This window comes from Oncorhynchus mykiss, chromosome 28 (genome assembly GCF_013265735.2).
Source record: "Oncorhynchus mykiss isolate Arlee chromosome 28, USDA_OmykA_1.1, whole genome shotgun sequence".
NCBI classification, from domain to species: Eukaryota; Metazoa; Chordata; class Actinopteri; order Salmoniformes; family Salmonidae; genus Oncorhynchus; species Oncorhynchus mykiss.
The window spans coordinates 17,012,501-17,032,090 of NC_048592.1; the positions used below are offsets into that span (position 1 = coordinate 17,012,501).

Here is a 19,590-nt window from a genome sequence, read left to right on the forward strand (position 1 = left end):
TCGCAAAGGAAGATTACATGGTCTGTGGTAACATTCCTACAGCCACCATTTTAAATCAATACCCAGGAGTGAGGGGAATGTGAGTGCATCATGCACATATCACTATTGTTGTCACAGACTTTCAAGTGTGTCTGTGTCTGCTGGTTCTATGCACAGTCAACAATGCCTCTATAGATAGATTTCTGTTTTTGTCAGCATCAGCACACGTTGGTGGCATTGACTGGTTTTGATGCAGTAGGTGAAATTACATTTTCTATTCTCCAAAGACAAATCACTTAGACAATATATGTTCTCACCAATCCGCTACAAGTGTGTGTGTGTGTGTGTGTGTGTGAGTGTGTGTGTGTGAATGCTTTTCTTTAGTCTGTGTGTGTGCAATTATTTTCTCTCGGTGTGTGTGTGCATCTCTTCTGTGTGTGTGTGCATGCTTTTCTTGTGTGTGTATTTGTGTGTGTGTGCATGCGCAAGCATCCATGTGTCTGTGTGTGTACATCGTACACCAGTACATTTACTCTGTACTGGTACTCCCTGTATATAGCCATGTTATTTGTACTTTTTTATTTGTATTAGTTATTCAGTGTGTATTTATTCCTCGTGCCACTATTTCAAATCTATTTCTTTAAAATGTGTTATCTTTAACTCTGCATTGTTGCTAATGGACTCGTAAGTAAGCATTTCACTTTTAGTCTACACCTGTTGTCTACGAAGCAGGATGACAGCTACAATTTGATTTGATTTAGGTTGAGTGTGTGTGGGTATACAGTATTTGTCACACAACGTTGCCGCATGCAATATTTTAAGTCTTGTCTGAGTGATGGCATTCACTGCTTGTTTTTGCGTTGTTATTGAGATCCGAATGCAACAGCTTGGTTGAATAAATTGTTCCTACTTCCATATGTTCCCTACAGCTTGCTTTTCTTCCCGCAGTAAAGTTGACATGAAGTGTGGACACGTCATAGATATTTCCCCGAGTTTGGATCAGAATCAGAAGAGAGTAGGCAGATGTTGCTTATTGTTCTTTGTCCACCTCTGCCTGTAAGAATGGAGCCACACTAATACAGATGTCCACAAGACAGCTTTTATTTTCAAAACAGAATTGCTATGGAAATGACATGCTTTGGGGGTTTTGCATAGTTTCACTGTTTGTATTTGGTGGTGTCTGTCAGAGTGCATTTCCCCTCTCAAAATCTACTGCAGTAGATACAAGGGTCTGTCTTTATAGTTGGAATAGTAACAGAAGGCTGGACACTAACTGCAGGCTTCACATGTAGCCTGTCATAATTGTTATAATTGTTATATAAACCCTGCATAATTGTTTCTTGCAGTACAATGATAGACCTACTGTTAATTTTGTCTCGTGAACAGGAGTGGAGAAATATGATTGATTTCTTTCAGCATCTGCAGAGAATGGGAATGTGCGTTTAGTGTTTTGTAGCCTAAACGTGCCATTTTTTTCAGCGACATAAAAACGGACAGTATTTCATTTTCAACCACATAAAATATGCATCCAACACAAAGTGTGTCATTTGTTGTGTTATTGTGGGTTAGACACTGTGGTCAGTGTTGTTGTGTTGTTGTGTTGGTAATAGACAGTGCTCCGTGTTTAGTTGTGTTGTGGATTAGAGACAGTATCATTGTGCTGTAGATTAGAGACAGTATCATTGTGCTGTGGATTAGAGACGGTATCATTGTGCTGTGGATTAGAGACAGTATCATTGTGCTGTGGGTTAGAGACAGTATCATTGTGCTGTGGGTTAGAGACAGTATCATTGTGTTGTGGGTTAGAGACAGTATCACTGTGTTGTGGGTTAGAGACAGTATCATTGTGTTGTGGGTTAGAGACAGTATCATTGTGCTGTGGGTTAGAGACAGTATCATTGTGTTGTGGGTTAGAGATACTGGTCAGTGTCCATGCCTCACAGTGACAGTAAAATAACACGTTATTGGCACATGTAGGGAAGGTCAATCCCGATCATGACCGGCGACAGGGCCAGGGCCATGTGGTATCGGTCAACATGGAGAGAGCATGTACAGAGAGAGAACGAGGACAGAATAAAGCCTTGATGGTGCCTCTCCTTTTCCCTTCTGTCTGTGGAATGTGTACGCCTTTCTTCTCTTTCTCAATTGGATGCTGGAGGGAGTCAGAGGTTATGTTTTGGTCCCGTCGAGGAAAAGGGCAACGTTACAAGTCCTGTTTCAATTAAGTCTGAGAGACGGAGCCGGCGACGCTATTGCTCAGGGGAATAGATGGCACAGGACGAGACCATACATCATTCGCTTATATGCAAACACTTCACCCTCATCACTGACATTTACTCAATCCTAGACTATCTACGTCTCTCAACTACAGTGGGTGCGTCGTCATTTTGTTTTCACGGGATGTGCCCGAAGTGTTGGGTCAGCAGCTTGTTCAGTCACAGTGAGGAGGCATAGGATGAGGATCCTTCAGACAGACTAGTCCAGAATCTGCACATACAGTAGGTGACTGCCTGCCTGCCTGCCTGCCTGCCACGTTGCTCACAGACCTCCTGAGCAGAGAGAGGGAGAGAGAGACTGAGTTGAGATTTTCTCTTAGAGCACAAATGACACTCTGAAGTCGGTCTCACTCCACTAACGTTTTCATTGGCTGACAACGATATTTCCAGGGTAGCCGTCGTCTGCATATATAAATATATTTTCTGCACCATTTAGTTACTGTATTGCAGGATTTCATGAAATGGTTGTCGTGTCATATACACCTTAAATATTTGATGTTTACCACGAGATGAGTTCCATCATTACATGGATGAACTCTGGGATTTGGCTTGGCATCGGATAGAAGCAGACTGTATGCCATTTGATACGGGTTCATATGAATCCATAATATGGAAATAGTATGAATGACTATTACAGTCAAGAAAATGCTATGAAAATCAACAGCTAACACAGACCGTCTGTGTCATATAGGCTGACTGTCAAAAAGAACCCTGCTTTGGCTCGGTAACACATTTGAGTTTGCCTTGATAAACACACCTTTTTCACCTCACCATTTTGTATTTGTCATTGCATTATCGTTGTCATATTTAGGTGAGGTGATTTGAAGTGGTGCAAAGGTTGCGCGTTCAACCATAGTTCAACCATGTCTCCATCTGTGCCTAGTACAATAATATTAATGCATTTATTGATGTCCAACATGGTCAATATGGCACTAGGCAGATGTGCTGTACTCAAAGGATCCATAGCCACTTTTTCTGCTTTTACAATCCAAATGTCATTACCCTAACGAAAACCAAGTGAGTGCAACTAGGCCATACTAGAGCGTCAGAGTTTTGTTGTTGTGAATATGAATGAAGAATAATTATTCAGTATCTATTCATATTAATAAAATAAAAAGATAAGAGCTGCACTCATTTGGTTTAAATAATTCAAGTGAAAGACAGGGTAGATTCACTATTCGTCTTTATTCTCCTCTACTTTAAGCTTTATTCATCTCTAATGACAGTTTTTTCTTTATAAGCCCCCGATATTTTAGTCTCTTTTTTTTTTTTTTTTTTACAATTAATGATCTGTGGTATAACACCCATTAGCACTTTTCTAGTGTGACACAAAACTATGGCTAGTATTATCATTAAGGAAATGATGATGGAGCCATAGAAATACCATTAACTTGGCTGTCAGTGTTCTTGACATGCGGGAAGCTGGGGCTCAGTGAGTTGTGCTGGGCTTGTCTGGGTGCCACGGGAGCTGGCCGATATCTCCTCTTATTTCATGGCATGTGTCTCTCCTGTTGTCATGGCTTGTCTGACTGCTGGGGAGATGGTGTCTGTCTCCCCCCCCCCCCCCCCCCCATCTGCTGTCAGTGATTGATTTCCTGATGCATTTGTTTGTCTAAAATACATATCATGTATTGTACATTATCATAATATCCAATATCCATAATATTAGTATGATTATTTATCCTTTGATAGTATTATTATTTCCAATAAGGTATTATTTGATTTCAAACTACTTCAGAATTACTACTCATATTCATAACTTGTTGACATGATAAAGTACATGAAGGATTACAAACGTTATGCCATATGATTAACACACAGCTTCTCCATTGCAAATTGTTTATGACACTAATCAGCACCTGTTCAAATAATGCTCATTAAGAAAGTTATTCATCATGTGCAGTGTGTGTCCTCTCCCCTCCTCTCCCCCTTGTACTAATTGAGGAGGTTTGACCTGGTGACCCCAGCTAAATTGAGTTGTAGTCCCTGTGGCGAGAGTCTCCTTCCTGGTCAGTCAGGGCCGATTACACAGCCATTGTGCTCCACACTGTAATGTCCAAGCTCACTGTAACCAACCAGATGAGTCACACTGTCGCAGCTCACATATACAAGAACAGACAGACTCAGGGCGGTGTGTGTGTGTGTGTGTGTGTCTATCAGCCCTTCTTCTCTCAGACAGACAGACAGACAGACAGACAGACAGACAGACACGCAACAGGAATTCATTTGATGGATTAGAGCAATTGATAACCCGACTGCAGTGCGTAGCGCCCATTCACTTCTTCATTAGAATGTGTTCTGTTTGGCACATTTGTTTCTACATTTATTCACAAGAATACTGTATTGACTGAAGCTGTTACTGTGGACGTCTGTCCATAAGTCTTATTCTTGGTGTTTTTCTTCTACCGATTGGTAATTAATTTGTAGATTACATTTTGAAGGATCGAGTCCTGCCATAGGATTGCCAATCTCTCCTAAATGGCCATCATGTTTGTTAGTTCGTATGTGTTAATCAGTGGACCTTTAACTCTTCAACACTTGTTGTCAGATGACATTATTTCTGTTACACGTATAAAAATCCAAGGAACAGTGTTGATTTGGTCCCATGTGTTGTATCAACAAAACATTGCAGCATAATTATAAATGCAGTGTGTTACTGGCAGAGTGACACAATGTACCTTGTCAAATTAATGAACTGATAGCTGTGTTGCTGAAGTGATATTCCGTATGTATGCTGTTCTATATTCATCTACGTAATAGATTCTGTCTTATTGAGATGGTTATCAGGCAGCTCTAGTATACATTAATTCAATTAGCCAGATGTATTATCATACATTTTCGTTGAAAATTGCAGCAATTGCTGGTGAAATGTGTATTTTTGTTCGTTGCTGAGGGATTTTCGTTACATTTATAGAGCGTTACCATGGGTCAATTATTGTGTATCTGACAGGCTAGATCGGATGACCAATGGCCCACGTAGGTAGCAGCCTTTCAAATCCATTAAAACTTCCCATGGAGTGATGGGACAACAATTTTACAACAAGAATGTAAATTGCTTGTTTTGTTTAATTGGCCAAAACTTTTAATAAGTTCACAGTGGTGACAAATCATCGACTCATGGCTGACACTCCTGTAATGTATAAGTTTGGATGGCATTGTAAAATGGAATTTTCTGCCTCAACTCACTTATCTCGCCAACAGGGACAGTAATCAAAATGAACCACCCCCCCACTCACACGCACACACACACACGCACACACACACACACACACACACACACACACACACACACACACACACACACACACACACACACACACACACACACACACACACACACACACACACACACACAATCCCTCCACCCAACCAAGGTCTGTACGAAACACGAGGGCTTTATTAGTAACCCCCCTCTATCCTGGCCCATTTAAATGATGCTGGATGCAAGGTGCTCAACAGCGCTGGAGAAACTCATTAGACTCACAGGGACTCAGGCTCACTCACTAAGGCATGTATGTCTCCACAGGACGAGTCGAGGCTTCTGCACTGGTGAGACAAAAAGATAGAGACACAGTTATCTATGTGCGGTGGCTCTAAGGGGACTTTATCACTGTGTCCATATACTACAAATACCTAGGTGCCTAGTTAGACTGTAAACTCTCCTTCCAGACTCACATTAAGCATCTCCAACCAAATATTACATCTAGAATTGGCTTCCTATTTCGCAACAAAGCATCCTTCACTCATGCTGCCAAACATACCCCCGTAAAACGGACTATCCTACCGATCCTTGACTTCGGCGATGTCATTTACAAAATAACCTCCAACACTCTACTCAGCAAATTGGATGCAGTCTATCACAGTGCCATCCGTTTTGTCACCAAAGCCTCATATACTACCCACCACTGCGACCTGTATGCTCTCATTGGCTGGACCTCGCTTCATATTTGTCGCCAAACCCACTGGCTCCAGGTCATCTATAAGTCTTTGCTAGGTAAAGCCCCTCCTTATCTCAGCTCACTGGTCACCATAGCAGCACCCACCCGTAGCACCCACTCCAGCAGGTATCATCCCAATCACTGGTCATCCCCAAAGCCAACTTCTCTTTAGCTGCCTTTCCTTCCAGTTCTCTGCTGCCAATGACTGGAACGAATAGCAAAAATCACTGAAGCTGGAGTCTTATATCTCCCTCACTAATTTTAAGCATCAGCTGTCAGAGCAGCTTACCGATCATTGTACCTGTACACAGCTCATCTGTAAATACCCCACCCAACTACCTCATCCCCATATTGTTATTTTTTTTTTGTTCCTTTTCACCCCAGTATTTCTATTTGCACATTCTTCTTCTGCACATCTATCACTCTAGTGTTTAATTGCTAAATTGTAATTATTTTGCCACTATGACCTATTTATTGCCTTACCTCCCTAATCTTACTACATTTGCACACAATGTATATAGATTTTTCTATTGTGATATTGACTGTACATTTGTTTATCCCATTTGCAACTATGTGTTGTTTGTGTCGCACTGCTTTGCTTTATCTTGGCCAGGTCGCAGTTGTAAATGAGAACTTGTTCTCAGCTGGCCTATCTGGTTAAATAAAGTTATACTTTTTTTAAAACTCCTCGTCCTTTCCATGTTAGTGATGTGTTTAACAAATGAACTAACAGAGCTCTGACCAATTAAAAGCCTTTTCTATTCACTGAAATTGGATAGATGGTTTCTGACTCAGGTAGGAGTGCAGACCTCTTGTTCTTCCTTTTGTGGAATCAAACACATTTCCTAAACACGGCACGTCATAAAGACAGATTTTTAGAATTCCTTTACATGCAACTCTTGTTCAATATTGTCCGGTGGTTCGAGACATCGCTACTCCTATCTCTTTCTTACTCTCTTGGAAAAAAGGTTCCAAAAGGGTTCTTCATGGAACCCAAAAGGGTTCTTCAAAGGGTTCTCCTATGGGGACAGCTGAATAACCATTGTAGTTTCTAGATAGCACATTTTTTTCTAAGACTACCATTTTCAGAAGAAGCTGCTTGACACCACTCTCTACATTGACTCCAGCCCCCCTTAGAGGAAGTGGCTAGGATCCCTGCCTTAATTATGCAAAGTATGGGATATTTGGTGTCTTTTTTTTTAAGTGTCGCTAGCTGGTTTCTGGCGTTGGCAGTCACACTGCCACTCTCCCCCTGCCGGGAGGTCCTGTCAGGCTCCCCTTTCTCTCTGCTGAAGGGAAATGAAAGGTTGAGAAGGCATAATGGAGAATGCATTTCAACTGCAGGGGAGGAACGATGAGACGTCAGAAGTTCTCGGTGAGACCCTAATTTTACAGGGAACAGGTGGGAGAGTCTTTTGTTCTCTTCCCGCTGCTGAAATCCATTTAGTACCTTGTACTTGACATGCCGCAAGCAACTCTTTTCCCCCCTACCTGTCACCTAGTTCAAAGCAGACCCCCTGTGAAAAAAAAAGGTTCCTACCTTTTGAACAGGCTAAAGTCATGTTTGTCAAGGCCAATGCCAATAATACCACATCGTGTCAGAAGGATTGGTTGCCATGTAGCTAATGAATTAGTCGGAGCGCTGTTTAAACCATCACTCCTTTGACAAGCACTCAGTTACAAACGAGTCACTGACTGACTGAGGCCTGAGCTGAATGCACGGTCCTGCATTCAGAATCGCACAAATATGCCACATTTAGGTGCATGTTGTGAACTGTCCTTGGACGCATATATTAACACAGTCTTTCAAAACTACAACATAGAAATCCAATTATAAATATCTTAGAATCTGATAAATTGTTAATATCACTGTAGTATCAATGTTACAAAAACACTTGCTAATTCATATACTGTGAAGTGCTTTAAAAAAAAGTCAGTATGTACTGTATATTTGTTCAGAAACTTTGTTTAAAATGCAGTGTTTTTAGATGTGTGACAATACCATTTTGCCGAAGCGTATGTGTTAGTCTATATCGCCTGTCTAATACCTTGGGCGTTATTTTGTCTCAGAAACCTCCGCAGTCATCAAGGCGTTTTTCAGTTGGTCACTGTTGATGTTGGGAGAGGGTTTCTTGGGAGAATTGTATAATTCATGTGGTCATTACTCAGTCCTATATGTTACTTACGCGGGTGACTGCTCGCCATGTTGCCAAACCTCGTCCATCTGAAAGGCTTGTGTGGATTCCCAAAGCACTGGTTGAGCTGTTAAAATCTCCTGCAGTTTCCGTACAGAAAAGCCGTAACAGTAAATAATAAGACATCTGTAACAAAGAAGGGAAAGAAAGTCTCAATGTGTCTGACAGGCGTAAACCTGTTGTAGGTTTTTTTGTCGTTGTTGCTGTTAACCATTTCTTTCCCCTCTCTCTTTCTTTCTGGCAGTAGAAGACAATGTGACAGAGGAGCAGCACAGTCCTGGGCAGAGTGCGATTCCGAGCGGTAAATGCTCCATTTCATATTTCATCATTTTGGGTGAACCAGAATCTGGCCTTTCAGGAGATGTTGAATATGGCAATTCTCCTTTAAGGGCAGGAAGCAGTGATTCAAGTGTAATAATGTCAAAATACGTTCAGTACTTACTGGTGTTTCTCTGAGAAACTATAGTCAACACTGCCGTCACGGCCGGTAATATCAGTAATATAATTATTTTTTTTGCTGGATTTGATACATGCGCACTTGGTAAAAAACAATACTTTGATTCCTTCCAGACAAGGCATTTTTTCAGTTGCACGTAACTTTTTATTTAGATGTACATACTACTGACTGTGACGGCAGTAATGACGATAGAATGTATTTTGACATTATTACGCTTGAAAAGCTGGCGAATGGCAGGTTGAATGGCTGCTTCCTGAGCCCAAAGGAGCATCGCCATATTCAACGTCTCCTGTAAGGCCAGATTCTGCTTCACATTCTGGACTGGAAAGTGGAGCGTGTGTGTGTGTGTGATCTATCGTCTTTCCAGAGAGGAATGAAGTGTATTTCAACCACTCGGATATGTTACTGCTCCTTGTGTGTTGGCTCACCTGTGTGTGTGTGTGTGTGTGTGTGTGTGTGTGTGTGTGTGTGTGTGTGTGTGTGTGTGTGTGTGTGTGTGTGTGTGTGTGTGTGTGTGTGTGTGTGTGTGTGTGTGTGTGTGTGTGTGTGTGTGTGTGTGTGTGCGCGCGCGTGTGTGTGTGTGTGCATGTCTGTTTGAGAGAGCGTTGAGAGAGCGTTACATCAGATGCTGTGAAATGCATGCATTGTGCGTGTATTGTATTCACGCCTGTGTATGTGTGTGTGTGTTCACGCCTTTGTTTCCCAACCTCAGATAGAGGTAGAATACAGCTCACAGAGCAGATGAATGTGTCCTGTCTGCTGGTGTGGCATTCACCGTATGCCCTCCAGGAACAGAGCAGTAATCCAGGTCAGGCTCACAGAGAGCCCACTATGAATGAAGCCTGCTCCTGATCACGCGACCGTTCTTTCATTTCATTTGTCTCTGCGAAAGGTTAAGTCTCATGTGTGGTTATTTTAAACCTGATATGGATGGCTTTGCCCAGCAGGCTGAGGACTCTGGGTTCTCACAGTCACACACACTGCCTGGCACCTGGCGGTAGAGTCAGTTGTGTTTACCCACCTATCTCTCGCTCTCTGGGCCCCTTCAGACAGAGATATGATATCCCCATGCAGAAACTGGAAACACAAGGGATGTTTCACTACAGTATGTCTGTGGGGATGGGTCCGTTTATTGGTTTTGCAAGGTGTCTGAGAGGAGGTCTCTTTCCTTCAGCCCCCTCCCACAGATCAGTGTTTACCACTCTCCATCATTCGTCTTAGGCTATCGTTTTTGCGTGAGTGTTTCATCCAGGCCCATGTCAGTCTAGTCTGCAGTTGTAGTATTTTATATTAATTCCTGGGTGTTGCTTAACGTTTGGTAGATAAGCAGGGTCTGTATGTTGTTGGTTACACGTTGGTTGGTGTTTGGTAGAGGTAGAGATCCAGGCTCTGAGGGAGTTGGTTGGGGAGACAGGCAGGCTTCGTCCTCAGCCACCCCAGCAGAAGTAGATGAAGCGCTGGGCTTATGAGCCCATGTTTCCCCTGGTTCCCTGGGAGACCTTCTGTCATCCACAGCCAACGGCGGGCTAATGAGAGCCCCTGATTACAACGACCCCCTCAGACACGCACACCCGCCTCTCTCTCCTCTCCTCCGCACCTCCTCCCTCTAGCCGCCATCTCCAGAGTGAAGGGAGAGAGACAGCAGCGACACGATCGATGTTTGCCTGTGGAGAAATCAAGAGTGTGCACAAATTAATTTCTCACTTTTCTCATTTGAGTTCGTCTGGTTGTTTTTCTTTGAACCCCCTCGTCAGATGCAGTGTAAAGAATCCTAGTAGAAGTTGCAAAACTTTACCACGATATAGGAGCAGATTACTGTTTTGAATAATTTGTCACAACTTTCATGTAAATTCACCTTCAGAATGGCTCTGGATTGGATAGCTGTTGTTTTAGTGGCTCCTGACCAATTCTGCTGTTTTGTGTATTTTCTTTTAGCTTTTTTTGCACATCATGTCTTGGACATCGTTTCTTAAGACCGACAAGAGCTTCTGGACATCAGAACAGCTAATCTTCTATATAGATTAATATTTCTGCTTCAACGAGTTGGCGGCGCAGGACATACTGCTCACCCAGGACCAGACTCCACAGACCGTCAAAAAGCCATCAATGAAGTCACCCCATTGTTTCCTATGAGAAATACCGCTATGACCTCCGACGAGCCATCAAACAGACAAAGCGTGAATACAGGACTAAGATTGAATTCTACGACACCGGCTCTGACACTCGTCAGAAGAACGCCAAGGCAACCTGTCTAAATGACTATCGTCCGTAGCACTCACATCTGTAGCCATGAAATGCATTAAAATGCTGGTCACAGCTCACATCAACACCATCATCCCAGACACCCTGGACCCATTCCGATTCACATACCGCCCCAACAGATCAACAGATGACTCAATCTCTATTGCGTTCCACACCGCCCTCTCCCACCAGGACAAAAGGAACACCTACTGTATTTGAGTACACCATTGTGCCCTCCAAGCTCATCACCAAGCTAAGGACCCTGGGACTGAACACCTCCCTCTGCAACTTGATCCAGATCCTCTAAAAGTTATACAGCTGCCCCATTGAGAGTCTCTTGACTGACTACATCACCACTTGGAATGGCAACTGCTTGGCGTAAGACTGCAAGACACTACAGAGGGTAGTGCGTACGGCCCAGTACATCACTGGGGCCGAGCTCCCTGCCATCCAGGACCTCTATACCAGGCGGTGTCAGAGGAAGGCAATACAAATTGTCATAGATTCAAGCCACCCAAGTCATAGACTCTTCTCTCTGCTACTGCACCGGCAAGTAATACCATTGAAGTCTGGAACCAACAGGACCCTCAACAGCTTTTACCCCCAAACCATAAGACTGCTAAATAGTTTGTTAAATAGTAGACCAAATAGCGACTGGGACTATCGCCGTTGACCCTTTTTGCACAAACTTTTTTGGGATTCATCACATACGCTGCTGCTACTGTTTATGATCTATCCTGTTGCCTAGCTACTATATTCCTTGTTGCATATCTACCTCAGTTACCTTGTACCTCTGCACATCGACTCGGGACTGGTACACCGTGTGTATAGCCAAGTTATCTCTACTCGTTGTGTATTTATTATTCGTTTTATTATCACGGTATTACTTTTCTATTATTTCTCTATTCCTTTCTCTCTGCGTTGTTGGGAAGGGCCCGTAAGTAAGCATTTCACTGTTAGTCTACACCTGTTGTTTACAAAGCATGTGACAAATATTAGCATTTTATTTGAATTGGATTTGATTTGACCTGCCATGTGGTGCCTTCAGAAAATACTAGTTTTGGACCAATGATCAAGAACGGTATGAGTTTAAAACCCAACAGCATAGGATCTTATGGTTAAACCACTTCCCATTGTGCCCAATCAAGACCCTTTGGATGTAAAAAAAAACAAACAAACAAAACAACTGAAACAATGGATCAGCTTATTTTCGTGCTTGTAGGCCACTGATCAGTGATTGACGTGTTCACACTACCCATTAAGGCTTTGACCAGCCCCTAGCTGAATCAGACGTGGTGTGTCGAGTGCTTGGCTCATAAGTAGAACCCCAGCAGTGTTCCTCTATGAGCCTGTATGTTCATTGTGTCTTACAGCCAGGTACCCAGCGTATTATTATTCTATACGCCACACTTATGTCTGATGTGTAGCAGAATAGGAAAGGGGGAAATGATAACAAAAGAGGTTCTCTGGTAAAGAGGAAAGCCAGCATTATAGTTAGCTAGTGCGGAGGGCAGGAACAGTATTATATGGGAGATTTAATGAGGCAGAGTGCTTTTTTACCCGGAGAGAAGGCTTAAGATCCACAGCTTGGCTTTACCACAGCCTCCACTGCCTGTGTGTAATTATAACCACATGCTCCACATTCTTTCTTCTCCCTTTTATGTACACTTTTCTTTTACTCCTGACTGTGGCTGGTTGGGGCCATTTTGTGGGAGAGTTTGCCTGCTCCAGTTAAAAGTGGAGTGGACTGAGCTCTGGGTGTGAGGAAGAGGGTGTGTGTGTGTGTGTGTGTGTGTGTGTGTGTGTGTGTGTGTGTGTGTGTGTGTGTGTGTGTGTGTGTGTGTGTGTGTGTGTGTGTGTGTGTGTGTGTGTGTGTGTACACGCTTACATGCGTGTCTGTGCAACCATGTTTGTGCATACGTGCGCGTGTGTGTGTGTCTGTAGGAGAGTGTGTTAGATCTGAGGGGTTTTCTGGGTGGCGAGGTACTTGTTACTGTAGTGCAAGCTAGTGGTAGCGTAGCGTCAGCGGAGGAGGGCTAAACCAGCCACAGATCAATGCACTGCAGGGCTCTCTACATACAGCAGGAAGAGGAAGGGACTCTTTCACTCCAGCACTTCTCAAATCATATTCTCTATTATTAATTTCCTTTGTTGTTTGACTGCACTAATGGCATGGCAAGGCGCTTCGTTCAATAGTATCACTCCCTGAGAGAGAGAGAGAGAGAGAGAGAGAGAGAGAGAGGGAGAGAAGCTAAGAAATCAGCGAGAGAGAGAGAGAGAGAAGCTACAAAATCAGAGAGAGAGAACCTAAGAAATCAGAAAGAGAGAGAGAGAAGCTAAGAAATCAGCATGAGAGAGAGAGAGAGAAGCTAAGAAATCAGCAAGAGAGAGAAAGAGAGAGAGAGAGACACAAGCTAAGAAATCAGCAAGAGAGAGAGAGAAAGAGAAGCTAAGAAATCAGCAAGAGAGAGAGAGAGAGAAGCTAAGAAATCAGCGAGAGAGAGAGAGAGAGAGAGAGAGACAGAAGCTAAGAAATCAGCAAGAGAGAGAGAGAATCATAATTTAAGGATTCTAATCGTGTTCTTCATTCATTGCCTTTGATTTCCTTTCCTTTGTGTTCGCATATCGTTTTTCTATGTAACGATTTAACGGCGAATGATGCTGTGTTACCTGTGATATGTGGTGCTTCCTTGATCATATAAGCTACTGGGTTGTTGTTGTTGTTTGTTCTAACTCCTCCAGTTATAGTTTTGGCAGCTTTTTCTCTTTCATAAAGATGCTGCATGTTGATTTGTGACGTACAGATGTTGGATCTTAATTTGAACAGTATTGTCACAGCAAAATAATCTGGGCCTATTAGCTGGCCAAAATTTGGCTACATGAAAAGTGCAATACTGTTCATATAACGGTGTGTTAGTGCAGGTTTTCAGTGCATATATGTAAATCATGAAGCTCATCTGCATTTCCTGCGGTGTGGGAAAATTCTCAGCAACAAAAGAGTGATCAAATGAAGATCCTACATCTGTATTATGTTAAGCTAAGAAAACAATGTGATTGTAAATATATAATAGCTACGGTATAAACAACTCTATACTTGCTTTTCAAAATGAAGTCATACGGTCAATTTCTCCAATAACACCTTGAATCTACACCCAAAGAACTCAGACACACACATGCAGTCAAATAAGCCATGAATCTGATCTCATTGCATTGCATGACGATCTGATCTAGGACTTGCTAAAAAACATTCTGTCCTGTAGCCTCTCCATGTTAACACATGACAATCTTGAGTAATGTGGTTTCAGTTGATCTCTCTGCTCCCAGCGTCTCAGAGCTAGATCATGACACGGCTTTAATGATCTGGGATCAGTGGACGTGACGGGCTAATGGAGGGACCCCAAATCCCATACAGCCACACAAAGGAGAAGAGGAGAGCATAGAGAGATAGATACACTCTGAGGCTTTCACATGTGGCATTAGACTGTACTGTAATGTGGCTGGCTGTGTGACCTATATTGCAAGTGATCTCCCTCTCTTCTCTCTCCAAAAAAAAAATCAAAAGTTTTAGATTTTTAAATAATGAGGTGGCGGAAGGAGGCATCCGTGTGAAGGTTGTTCAATCTTAATGTCCTCCTATTGCTGACAGCCCTCCACACTCTGATAAAGGAGCTTGCACACCTTTGATCAGGCCTGCCGACATGTGTCGACAGAAGCTGCGCGCGCTGGTTAAAATAAATTCTTCATTTGAACTTGGGGGGTGGGTGGTGGGGGGTTTAGGATAGCGAAGTAGGGGAGGGCCGGGGAGGGAGGGACCATCTACAAGATCTGAATCTCTTGGAAATGAGAGAAAATGAGTATGGAGATGGATGAAAAGATAATGACGCTTGCTTTCAGCTCTGAGGTCTTTCGCTGCACAAAGAAGGACTCATATTGAACTTTATTGGAACTTGACAGTACAGTACAGACGGAGCAGGAGCGGGGCGAGAGCATGGCAACACCTTGGGTGATATTTACTGCAATGTCTTCACCCTTTATGTTGTGGATGGATATGAATGAATTTGAGTTCAAAATAACCGAGAGCCCTCCAGTGAAGCATTGAAAGAGCTATAGTGTCAGACAAATTCCGTCGAACTCTCAGAAAACATCTCCCTGTCTCTCGTGCCCCTTTGCTCTGCTTCTCTCGATATCTCTTTCTCTCTCTCCATCTCTGTCTCTCCATCTCTCTCTCTCTCTCTCTCTCTCTCTCTCTCTCTCTCTCAACCCCCACCTCTTCCTTAATTTCTCTCTTTACCTCTCCCTCCCTCCTCTCCTCTCCTTCCCCTCTCCCCATTGCCAGTACGGCCCCACCTGTCTCTCTAAGTGCTCAGTAGGGGGGACGTGGGGGGCCCGGCTCTGCTGGAGCCCTGCTGGTTCCCTGGTTTGGGTGAAGGAGAACATCAATTAAAACATTATAAATATTTAAGAGCAGATCTATTCAATAATATGAAGGTGTGGGGTTCAGGGGGGTTTGGGGGCCTGCGACCAACAAGATATAAGTTGCGGAATAATAAATGTACTTCATTAGACAGCCTAGAGGGAGAGGGATGAGAATGGACCCCAGGAAGGCATTTCTGGGCAACTCAAAATGGCGTCAATCGCTGTCCCCGAATTTCACATTTTGATTTAGTATCATCTATGAGCTTTTAGCTCCAAATCGTATCCTCTGTAGCTTTTTGAAAATGTATAGACAATGCATGCAGTTTATTATGTAGATGGTTTTTGTCGTCTTATTGAACAAATATCCAGATATCCACCTAACCTCAACATATGGATTTTGTGTATTAAATACAGATTAAGGCCTTTTTTTCCCCATCTCATGAATTCTGATGACCCTGATGACCCTATACTGATGTGAGCAATGAGCATCCATTAAAACTCAGAACTTACCTCAAAATGCAAATACCTCCACACCAATGGAAGCCAAAAATGGCCACTGCAGCACAAAACCATCTGAAAAATCTTCATATTCCACAAATCTATGCTATCTCCTGTGTGTGATTGTCAGCCCCTCCAAGCAGCAGTAGATGTATTGATATTCTGTCCAGCCTGTAGAGACCTGGTATAAGAGGATGTCATGATCTGATGGATTACTGTACGAGACTCCGAGAGGCTCAGAGAGGCCCAGGATCCTCGGTATTGATCTGGTGATGTGGTAGGCTTCTAATCCCTGGTCCTGGGATGGCCGTGACCTTGTAATGTCACTGTCAAGCCCCCCAATGTTCAGCACTTTACCCAGACAACAACAGATCAGAGGGGGGACTATGGGGTCCGTCTGCTCTACAGAGAGCCATGACCCCGGATTAGATCCACATTAGTGGTGTCAAATCTTGTGTTTTCATAGGATAATTTAAGGTTGTATTTTTAGCCTTTTGTGCTGTGCATTCCTAAATGAGTAACCCAAAACATAATCTGACTTCATTTACGGAATGGCCCACTATAACCATTCAATAGACAAAAAAATGTCATGAGAGGCTTCCATTAATTGAGTCTTTAACAAAAAGCATTTCATTTCACTAGACCTTTCGGTGCCTGTGAAAAGTTTCTCAGACACAATGTTTTTCCTGGCACATTTGGAGCTGTGCTCTGCTCTGCTCTGCTGCCGAGCCTGTTAGTGTGGATGAATCATTAGTGTATATTGTGTGGCGTTTGGCCTCAGTCAAAAGCAGTATTCCCATCAGAGGGCTCGGCGAGGCCTGCATCTGCGAGGATTGGGATTTTAATTTTCTTGAAACACCTTCTGTTCTGCTGTGGTCCCAGTGGGAACCACAGCACTGATATTTTTAGAGGGCATGTTCCGAGAGCCTCCGTCGTCAAGAGGGAAGGACAATGGTGGGTGTGATGTTACATCAATACTTGGCTGCAAGTGGAGAGGAGTGGAGTGAAGAGGAGAGGAGTATTGGGGTGGGAGGGGGAGGGGGAGGGGGGAAGAGGAAAAATTCTGGGTGGCCTTGATGAGTTCTGGAACATCTCTCCTCTGAGGAACATCTTAAGAGCACCCCACTGACCGACCAGTACTTTAAAATGGCCAACATGTAACCCACATATGTACGACCTGGCTTCATGCCAACACACTGCCACAGACACGTTAGTGCACTACTTCCTACCCAGCCCAGGTCCTTAAGCGGTCTTAACTGTGTGCTAAGCAGAAAGACTGAAAGGAGGCCTGCTCCTAATGTTCCCTCCAGAGTTTTCAGAGGATGTGCGAAGAGAACTGGCAATGGGGCTCAAAATGGCTGCCAGTCAGGGTAGGGAGGGCTCCTTCTACTCCCCAGAAAGCTTTGGGAGTTAGACCGGTGGGGGCCATGATTGTTTAATTGTGAGTATGTCTTTGTAATCAGCCTTATTGTGTTGAAGTGGGAGAGACACAACAGGGGAGAGAGAGAAAGGACTGCAGGCCATGCTGCCTGCTGAATCTGAGAGATGCTGCCTGCTGAATCTGAAAGATGCTGCTGATATTGTCCCTCCAGTTTACCATATGTGTTTTGTTTTTTACTGTTCTCGAAATGGAGATGTGTAAAATACATTTGCAAGCGATGCAGAATTTGTTGTGTTGTAATAGTGTTGTAGTGTCACCTGGATATTGGTGCTGTCTCCCTGGGTGTTTATAGTTTCCTGGTTCGTAGAATGGTAGTCCTGGTTCACGGTAGTCAGCCCACCACTGGCACTGCTACAGGACAAAGCCAACAGGTGCCAAAAGTGCAGATGGATTGAAGAATATATTGATGAGTGCGACACGCGGCTCTGCCTGCGAGCAGAGTTGAATAATGCAGAAAAGTGTGTCGTGACGACGGGGTAACACACACCAATCTCAGCCCTGCATATTGCTCTCTCCCTCTCTCACTCAACCACTCACGTACTCTTCCTCTTGCTCTCTCCCTCTCTCACTCAACCACTCACGTACTCTTCCTCTCTCTCTCTCTCTCTCTCTCCCCAGCTCTCTCTCTCTCACTCACACACTCTTCCTCTCGCTCTCTCTCTCTGTTTCTCTCTCTCTCTCTCTCTCCCCATCTCTCTCTCTCACTCAACCACTCACGTACTCTCTCTCTCTCTCTCCCTCTCTCACTCAACCACTCACGTACTCTTCCCCTCTCTCTCTCTCTCTCTCTCTCTCTTTCTCTCTCTCTCTCCCCAGCTCTCTCTCTCTCTCACTCACATACCCCTCCTCTCTCTCTCTCTCTCTCTCTCTCTTTCCCTCTCTCTCTCCCCAGCTCTCTCTCTCTCACTCACATACTCTTCCTCTTGCTCTCTCCCTCTCTCACTCAACCACTCACGTACTCTTCCTCTCTCTCTCTCTCTCTCTCTCTCTCTCTCTCTCTTTCTCTCTCTCTCTCCATCTCTCTCACTCACCCACTCACATACTCTTCCTCTTGCTCTCTCTCTCTCGCCATCTCTCTCACTCAACTACTCACATACTCTTCCTCTCGCGCTCTCTCACTCAACCACTCACGTACTCTTCCCCTCTCTCTCTCTCTCTCTCTCTCTCTCTCTCTATCTCTCTCTCTCCCCAGCTCTCTCTCTCTCCCCATCTCTCTCTCTCACTCACATACTCTTCCTCTTGCTCTCTCTCTCTCTCCATCTCTCTCACTCACCCACTCACATACTCTTCCTCTCGCTCTCTCTCTCTCCATCTCTCTCTCTCTCACTCACCCACGCACATCCTCTTACTCTGTCTCTCTTTATTTGCCTGTAGTTCCAGGTTGGATGTCTAGATTATATGGCTAGTTTCCAGTCTCCTTTGACACAGCCAGAGTGATGCAATTCAGCATTCTCATGTGGAAGTCTCATATTTTGAAGAGCAGGCAAGACCTGCAATCCTGAATTTATTAACAACAAATATTCCCATCAGTCTAGTTTCATATACTGTACTTTTACCTGGTTGAAGGAGGGCAAACAAATCGTAAGACCATTTTTAATAACATAGGAGTGTGTTTGTGTGTGCATTTTGTGTGTGTGTGTGTGTGTGTGTTTGCGTGGTGGGTGCTGTGTGTGTGTGTGTGTGTGTCCATTTCAGTGTGTCCTCACTCAATGTTACGGCGTGAGTGCTTGAGTTACAGTAGTCCAAATGTAACCTGTATCTTTATTACACATTTTATTATTGTTTTATTAAAACCAGAGTTTTTGTCACCCAGAGGTCGCCTCTTCACTTCGGGTCACTCACCTAACTGTGTTGTGTCGTGTCATTTCCTGTGACTCCCAACAGATCCAGAGTGTTCTCTCGAGAGGGAATTGGAGGATGGTGAGGCTGAGGCCGGGTCTAGGCGTTTGAGGAAGAGGCTTCTCTCTCCAGAGGAAGGCAAGGAGGGGGAGGACGACGACGAGGAGGCCGCGCTGCACAGCTGCGACAGCTGCCGGCAGGTGTTCGAGTCGCTGAGCGATCTCACCGAACACAAGATTAATCAATGCCAGCTGACAGGTAAACAACGCTCAGCCCACCGAGCCCTCCTCCATTCCCTCTACTCTTCAGC

General features: G+C 44.0%; 1 protein-coding gene across 5 annotated transcripts in view; it reads left to right on the plus strand.

The window, feature by feature from the left end:
- The window catches only part of LOC110508645 (zinc finger protein 521), a 144,418-nt gene that overhangs the window by 1,976 nt on the left and 122,852 nt on the right, over positions 1–19,590 (plus strand). For 3 of the 5 annotated variants that reach the window (XM_021589322.2, XM_036967103.1, XM_021589321.2), the window contains 2 exons: positions 8,633–8,689; positions 19,326–19,538. Coding sequence is in view for 3 of the 5 variants with exons in the window: in XM_036967103.1 (XP_036822998.1) it covers positions 8,633–8,689; positions 19,326–19,538 (270 nt within the window). In the remaining 2 variants the exon portion in view is untranslated. The remainder of the gene's footprint in view (positions 1–8,632; positions 8,690–19,325; positions 19,539–19,590) is intronic. The other 2 variants (XM_036967105.1, XM_036967104.1) reach the window with 1 other exon arrangement.